Consider the following 8,416-nt stretch of genomic DNA (forward strand, 5'->3'; position numbering starts at 1 on the left):
GGGGGCGGGGTATAGGAGGGGGACCCAGTGCATCCTGGGAGGCTGAAAGCTTAACTCTATGGTGCCCGGATGCCTAACAACATCACCTACACCCCAAGGTATCCTGTGGAACCCTTTGGACCTCGTAGAAATAGAGATAACAAGGGAAAGTTCTTACCATATCTCATATTTTGGTGGTGACTATCTAATGGCTGTAATCGTTTTTGGTAATGGCTGTAATCGTTTTTGGTGGTGACTATCTAATGGCTGTAATCGTTTTTGGTGGTGACTATCTCTTGGCTGTAATCGTTTTTGGTGGTGACTATCTCTTGGCTTTAATCGTTTTTGGTGGTGACTATCTCTTGGCTTTAATCGTTTTTGGTGGTGACTATCTCTTGGCTTTAATCGTTTTTGGTGGTGGTAACTGCAGATTATATATATTAGGTTTTTCTAAATGATCCATTTACAACAACAGAGCAGCATCCTCCCTACACATCTCCTCCATATCTGTGTAATCAGGAAAGAGGATTGCTATAATGTCATCACAAGATCCAGTACGGATGTCCACATTCCTGGATCCACACGCGGTAGCCCCATACAGGAGGATGGAGAGAAGGAGCCTATATACAGACATTTCTCCCCCAGGGCTCTACTACAAGGTGTAACAGCTGATCCCAGTACATATATGCAGGGTGTCCCGTCAGATGCATGGGCAGACCGGGCTTCCAGTATATTCCCACATAATATCAGGTGTAGGGAACGTGACCTGAGGGGGACGTGGAGCTTTACATACACCTGAAATCATGAAGCATCTTTTCCAGGTAAAACGATCTCCAACTATTCTGTAGAACATATTCATGTACAATTATGAAGCTCGACATTTGTGAGGTATCTGATTACTATGTGCACTTGGGGAGCTTAAATACAATACATATATAAACACAAACATACAGATATATATGCACACACACACACTACAGGAATTAGAACATGTTTTTATTGGTTACTATAACAATGGGTGGGTAGAGCGGGAGGTATCGCTCTTCTGAAGGAAAACGGGGGTGGGGGGGATCTATTCCTCTTTCTGCTCTGGATCCTCTTCCATGGGCTCCTCAGGGTGTGTGGGGGGGATCTAGTCCTTTTTCTGCTTTGGATTCTCTTCCATGGGCTCCTAAGGGAGTGTGGGGGGAGGATCTAGTCCTCTTTCTGCCCTGGATCCTCTTCCATGGGCTCCTCAGGGTGTGTGGGGGGGATCTAGTCCTTTTTCTGCTCTGGATCCTCTTCCATGGGCTCCTCAGGGGGTGGAGAGGTTGTGGTTGTAGCTGGATTCTCCGGCTCCCTTGGAGAGGACGCTTTCCCAGGCTTTTTCTGAGAATAAAGGGAGTGAAATAAAAATGTAAATGAGGGTAAAATCAAAGGCTAAAAGAAGAGCTAAGATGAGATAAACACAAACCATTAACAGCTCCTCCTCTTCTAATAAGAGAATAGGGAGGTCCATCTCCGTCTCCTCCTCCACCTCTTGGGCGTGCTTTCCTTTCTGTTCCTCCAGAATCTGTCGCTTTAAGGATTTCTCTTGGGCAAGTCGTCTGGCAATGAGGTCCTGGGCCGGTGCTTCTGGTGCCTGGAAACAACAGAAAATGATAAAACAGCGGCTGGAGACCAGGTCATAGACTCAGCATGATGGCAGATGGACTTTACCTCTGCACTCTGTGCATATTCTTCTGCTTCTAGGTCAGTCCTGGATTCAGCTTCTAGAATTGCCATAATGGCGTGTGGGACATGAGCCATCTGTCGGAGGAGAAGAATACACAGACCTGTCAATAACTTAGATTTCACCATCTTAACAAATGTAAAACAGTGAAATTTTAATGCAAAGCTATGAAAACTATTACATTTTAAATTACCAACGTGGGTCCCAGTGCACCCATTAAAACTACTTACTTTTGTAGATGTGATTTCAGTCAATTACTTACCCTGATATCATTTAGCTGCCCTAAGCCCGGAGAGAAGGAGCTACACACGTTGTGAGCCCAGAGGTGGATTACAGATCATTCGCCCACTAACCTGGTTAGGTGTAAAGCTCCTGACATGAGCCAGGAGAGGGTCTCGGAGATCAGGGGACGTCTGAAGCACAGACAGGAGCTGCGGTGGGGGCAGCTGCAGCAGAACACTGAAAGACTGTGGTTTGGTTCTCTGGCAACATTTAATGAAACCCTCCCACACCTTGGGGTACTTCCAAACCTGGGGAGAGAGCACAGCAAGACATTGGTATCCAGAATTACTATGCGCTATTACACTTATCGGATGATTACAGCGACAAATGGCGGCCGGTAACTCTGAAAAACTTGTTGGTCCGAAGACACCACAAAATGTTACCTGTGATTAGAACGTCAGGAAGAGAAGGTGTCAGTAACAATGTTCCAAGGTCTACACTCGTAGAGACATAAATATGAAAACAAACTTATCCTCTTATTGAGAGTTCCCGGAAGTCAGGAGACAATAACCCCCATATTCATTCTAATACTGGGTACACAGTGTGCCCAGCGAGGGCACGATACACTGCGCGATGTGTGCGCGCCCAGCGAGGGCACGATACACTGCGCGATGTGTGCGCGCCCAGCGAGGGCACGATACACTGCGCGATGTGTGCGCGCCCAGCGAGGGCACGATACACTGCGCGATGTGTGCGCGCCCAACGAGGGCACGATACACTGCGCGATGTGTGCGCGTCCAGCGAGGGCACGATACACTGCGCGATGTGTGCGCGTCCAGCGAGGGCACGATACACTGCGCGATGTGTGCGCGTCCAGCGAGGGCACGATACACTGCGCGATGTGTGCGCGTCCAGCGAGGGCACGATACACTGCGCGATGTGTGCGCGTCCAGCGAGGGCACGATACACTGCGCGATGTGTGCGCGTCCAGCGAGGGCACGATACACTGCGCGATGTGTGCGCGTCCAGCGAGGGCACGATACACTGCGCGATGTGTGCGCGTCCAGCGAGGGCACGATACACTGCAATACCACATACACACAGGAGCGGGCACCACCGCATACCCACACAGGAGCGGGCACCACCGCATACCCACACAGGAGCGGGCACCACCGCATACCCACACAGGAGCGGGCACCACCGCATACCCACACAGGAGCGCGCAACACCGCATACCCACACAGGAGCGCGCACCACCGCATACACACACAGGAGCGCGCACCACCGCATACACACACAGGAGCGCGCACCACCGCATACACACACAGGAGCGCGCACCACCGCATACACACACAGGAGCGCGCACCACCGCATACACACACAGGAGCGCGCACCACCGCATACACACACAGGAGCGCGCACCACCGCATACACACACAGGAGCGCGCACCACCGCATACACACACAGGAGCGCGCAATCCCGCATGCACACAGGAGCGCGCAATCCCGCATGCACACAGGAGCGCGCAATCCCGCATACACACAGGAGCGCGCAATCCCGCATACACACAGGAGCGCGCAATCCCGCATACACACAGGAGCGCGCAATCCCGCATACACACAGGAGCGCGCAATCCCGCATACACACAGGAGCGCGCAATCCCGCATACACACAGGAGCGCGCAATCCCGCATACACACAGGAGCGCGCAATCCCGCATACACACAGGAGCGCGCAATCCCGCATACACACAGGAGCGCGCAATCCCACATACATACAGGAGCGCGCAATACTACATACACACAGGAGCGCGCACTACCGCATACACACAGGAGAGCGCAATACCGCATACACACAGGAGCGCACAATACTACATACACACAGGAGCGCACAATACCACATACACAGGAGCGCACAATACCACATACACACAGGAGTGCGCACTACCACACACACAGGAGCGCGCAATACCACATACACACAGGAGCGCGCAATACCACATACACACAGGAGCGCGCAATACTACATACACACAGGAGCGCCCAATACCACATACACACAGGAGCGCACAATACCACATACACACAGGAGCGTACAATACTACATACACACAGGAGCGCACAATACTACATACACACAGGAGCGCACAATACCACATACACAGGAGCGCAAAATACCACATACACACAGGAGTGCGCACTACCACATACACACAGGAGCGCGCAATACCACATACACACAGGAGCGCGCAATACCGCATACACACAGGAGCGCACAATACCGCATACACACAGGAGCGCGCAATACCACATACACACAGGAGCGCGCACTACCACATACACACAGGAGCGCGCAATACTATATACACACAGGAGCGCACAATACCACATACACACAGGAGCGCAGAACACCACATACACACAGGAGGGTGCAATACCACATACACACAGGACGATGTGGACTGTATGGGCAGATACACAACCATTCATGTCTTACTCTGGAGTGATCGGCGTGCAGGGAAGGGTTTCAGGTCTTCTCAGGATTTTCAGCAACAATGACATTTTTTAATATGTAACAGATGTAAATGATAAAGATTATTATAGTCCTCTGGGTAAAACCTCCTAATATGAATAAGTGGTCACTACACTAATAATCAAAATCCAGCACCACATCCAAATACAGACTAATTATGTAACACCACCATTGTGACGATGAAACCATTAGTCATCAGATATTCCCCACCCTAATGTCTTTGTTCATCCCACAGACCCTAACCTGCTTGTAGATGAGACGGGTAAGGATGTTCATGATGAAGCCTCCTAATCGGGGGTACATTCCAAGAGCTTGGATGACTGTCCTCATGAGTAGCATGGGAAGTGGGGTGGTGTCCATCAGCTGCTGGAGAACGATAGCCAGGACCTCGGAGGTGTACACAGAGCGTGCAGAGAAACACAGGTTGGTAGCTGGGAGAGATGGAGACAGGAGAATGATTCTATGGAGAGAGGGAACATAACGCAGGACCCTCCGGGGAGTGATTCTACAGAGAGAAGGAAAGTAATGCAGGACCCTCAGGGGAGCGATTATACAGAGAGAAGGAACGTAATGCAGGACCCTCAGGGGAGCGATTATACAGAGAGAAGGAACGTAATACAGGACCCTCAGGGGAGCGATTATACAGAGAGAAGGAACGTAATGCAGGACCCTCAGGGGAGTGATTATACAGAGAGAAGGAACGTAATGCAGGACCCTCAGGAGAGTGACTCTACAAAGAGAAATAACGTAATGCAGGACCCTCAGGGGAGCGATTATACAGAGAGAAGGATTATAATGCAGGACCCTCAGGAGAGTGACTCTACAAAGAGAAATAACGTAACCTAGTACCATCATGGGAGTGATTCTACAGAGAGAAGGATTATAATGCAGGACCCTCAGGGGAATGATTATACAGAGAGAAAGAACGTAATGCAGGACCCTCAGGGGAGTGATTCTACAGAGAGAAGGAACGTAATGCAGGACCCTCAGGGGAGTGACTCTACAAAGAGAAGGAACGTAATGCAGGACCCTCAGGAGAGCGATTATACAGAGAGAAGGAACGTAATGCAGGACCCTCAGGGGAATGATTCTACAGAGAGAAGGAACGTAATGCAGGACCCTCAGAAGAGCAATTATACAGAGAGAAGAAACGTAATGCAGGACCCTCAGGGGAGTGACTCTACAGAGAGAAGGAACGTAATGCAGGACCCTCAGGGGAGTGACTCTACAAAGAGAAATAACGTAACCTAGTACCATCATGGGAGTGATTCTACAGAGAGAAGGATTATAATGCAGGACCCTCAGGGGAATGATTATACAGAGAGAAGGAACGTAATGCAGGACCCTCAGGGGAATGATTCTACAGAGAGAAGGAACGTAATGCAGGACCCTCAGGAGAGCGATTATACAGAGAGAAGAAACGTAATGCAGGACCCTCAGTGGAGTGACTCTACAGAGAGAAGGAACGTAATGCAGGACCCTCAGGGGAGTGACTCTACAGAGAGAAGGAACGTAATGCAGGACCCTCAGGGGAGTGACTCTACAGAGAGAAGGAATGTAATGCAGGACCCTCAGGGGAGTGATTCTACAGAGAGAAGGAACGTAATGCAGGACCCTCAGGAGAGCGATTATACAGAGAGAAGAAACTTAATGCAGGACCCTCAGTGGAGTGACTCTACAGAGAGAAGGAACGTAATGCAGGACCCCCAGGGGAGTGACTCTACAGAGAGAAGGAACGTAATGCAGGACCCTCAGGGGAATGATTATACAGAGAGAAGGAAAGTAATGCAGGACCCTCAGGGGAGCGATTATACAGAGAGAAGGAACGTAATGCAGGACCCTCAGGGGAGCGATTATACAGAGAGAAGGAACGTAATGCAGGACCCTCAGGAGAGTGACTCTACAGAGAGAGGGAACATAACGCAGGACCCTCAGGGGAGCGATTATACAGAGAGAAGGAACGTAATGCAGGACCCTCAGGGGAGCGATTATACAGAGAGAAGGAACGTAATGCAGGACCCTCAGGGGAGTGATTATACAGAGAGAAGGAACGTAATGCAGGACCCTCAGGAGAGTGACTCTACAAAGAGAAATAACGTAATGCAGGACCCTCAGGGGAGCGATTATACAGAGAGAAGGATTATAATGCAGGACCCTCAGGAGAGTGACTCTACAAAGAGAAATAACGTAACCTAGTACCATCATGGGAGTGATTCTACAGAGAGAAGGATTATAATGCAGGACCCTCAGGGGAATGATTATACAGAGAGAAAGAACGTAATGCAGGACCCTCAGGGGAGTGATTCTACAGAGAGAAGGAACGTAATGCAGGACCCTCAGGGGAGTGACTCTACAGAGAGAAGGAACGTAATGCAGGACCCTCAGGAGAGCGATTATACAGAGAGAAGAAACGTAATGCAGGACCCTCAGGGGAGTGACTCTACAGAGAGAAGGAACGTAATGCAGGACCCTCAGGGGAGTGACTCTACAAAGAGAAATAACGTAACCTAGTACCATCATGGGAGTGATTCTACAGAGAGAAGGATTATAATGCAGGACCCTCAGGGGAATGATTATACAGAGAGAAGGAACGTAATGCAGGACCCTCAGGGGAGTGATTCTACAGAGAGAAGGAACGTAATGCAGGACCCTCGGGAATGATTCTACAGAGAGAAGGAACGTAATGCAGGACCCTCAGGAGAGCGATTATACAGAGAGAAGAAACGTAATGCAGGACCCTCAGTGGAGTGACTCTACAGAGAGAAGGAACGTAATGCAGGACCCTCAGGAGAGTGACTCTACAGAGAGAAGGAACGTAATGCAGGACCCTCAGGAGAGTGACTCTACAAAGAGAAATAACGTAATGCAGGACCCTCAGGGGAGCGATTATACAGAGAGAAGGATTATAATGCAGGACCCTCAGGAGAGTGACTCTACAAAGAGAAATAACGTAACCTAGTACCATCATGGGAGTGATTCTACAGAGAGAAGGATTATAATGCAGGACCCTCAGGGGAATGATTATACAGAGAGAAGAAACGTAATGCAGGACCCTCAGTGGAGTGACTCTACAGAGAGAAGGAACGTAATGCAGGACCCTCAGGAGAGTGACTCTACAGAGAGAAGGAACGTAATGCAGGACCCTCAGGGGAGTGATTCTACAGAGAGAAGGAACGTAATGCAGGACCCTCAGGGGAATGATTATACAGAGAGAAGGAACGTAATGCAGGACCCTCAGGAGAGCGATTATACAGAGAGAAGGAACGTAATGCAGGACCCTCAGGGGAGCGATTATACAGAGAGAAGGAACGTAATGCAGGACCCTCAGGGGAATGATTATACAGAGAGAAGGAACGTAATGCAGGACCCTCAGGGGAGCGATTATACAGAGAGAAGGAATGTAATGCAGGACCCTCAGGGGAGCGATTATACAGAGAGAAGGAACGTAATGCAGGACCCTCAGGGGAGCGATTATACAGAGAGAAGGAACGTAATGCAGGACCCTCAGGGGAGTGACACTACAGAGAGAAGGATTATAATGCAGGACCCTCAGGAGAGCGATTATACAGAGAGAAGGAATGTAATGCAGGACCCTCAGGAGAGTGACTCTACAGAGAGAAGGAACATAATGCAGGACCCTCAGGAGAGTGACTCTACAAAGAGAAATAACGTAACCTAGTACCATCAAGGGAGTGATTCTACAGAGAGAAGGATTATAATGCAGGACCCTCAGGGGAATGATTATACAGAGAGAAGGATTATAATGCAGGACCCTCCAGGGAGTCATTCTACAGAGAGAAGGATTATAATGCAGGACCCTCCAGGGAGTCATTCTACAGAGAGAAGGATTATAATGAAGGACCCTCAGGGGAGAGATTCTACAGAGAGAAGGACCGTCCGGGAAGTCATTCTACAGAGAGAAGGAAAGTAATGCAGGACCCTCCAGGGAGTCATTCTACAGAGAGAAGTATT

General features: G+C 49.6%; 1 protein-coding gene across 1 annotated transcript in view; it reads right to left on the reverse strand.

The window, feature by feature from the left end:
• Window positions 1–958: 958 nt before the first annotated feature.
• Window positions 959–8,416, reverse strand: part of SYMPK (symplekin scaffold protein) — a 72,092-nt gene continuing 64,634 nt past the window's right edge. Inside the window, exons 23-27 of the mRNA XM_088464335.1 lie at window positions 4,688–4,875; window positions 2,044–2,220; window positions 1,678–1,767; window positions 1,433–1,600; window positions 959–1,347 (exon numbers count right to left, since the gene is read on the reverse strand). Coding sequence (XP_088320461.1) covers window positions 1,234–1,347; window positions 1,433–1,600; window positions 1,678–1,767; window positions 2,044–2,220; window positions 4,688–4,875 — 737 coding nt within the window. The 3' untranslated portion in view covers window positions 959–1,233. The remainder of the gene's footprint in view (window positions 1,348–1,432; window positions 1,601–1,677; window positions 1,768–2,043; window positions 2,221–4,687; window positions 4,876–8,416) is intronic.

This window comes from Taudactylus pleione, unplaced genomic scaffold (assembly GCF_031769625.1).
Source record: "Taudactylus pleione unplaced genomic scaffold, aTauple2 ptg001655l, whole genome shotgun sequence".
NCBI lineage: Eukaryota > Metazoa > Chordata > Amphibia > Anura > Myobatrachidae > Taudactylus > Taudactylus pleione.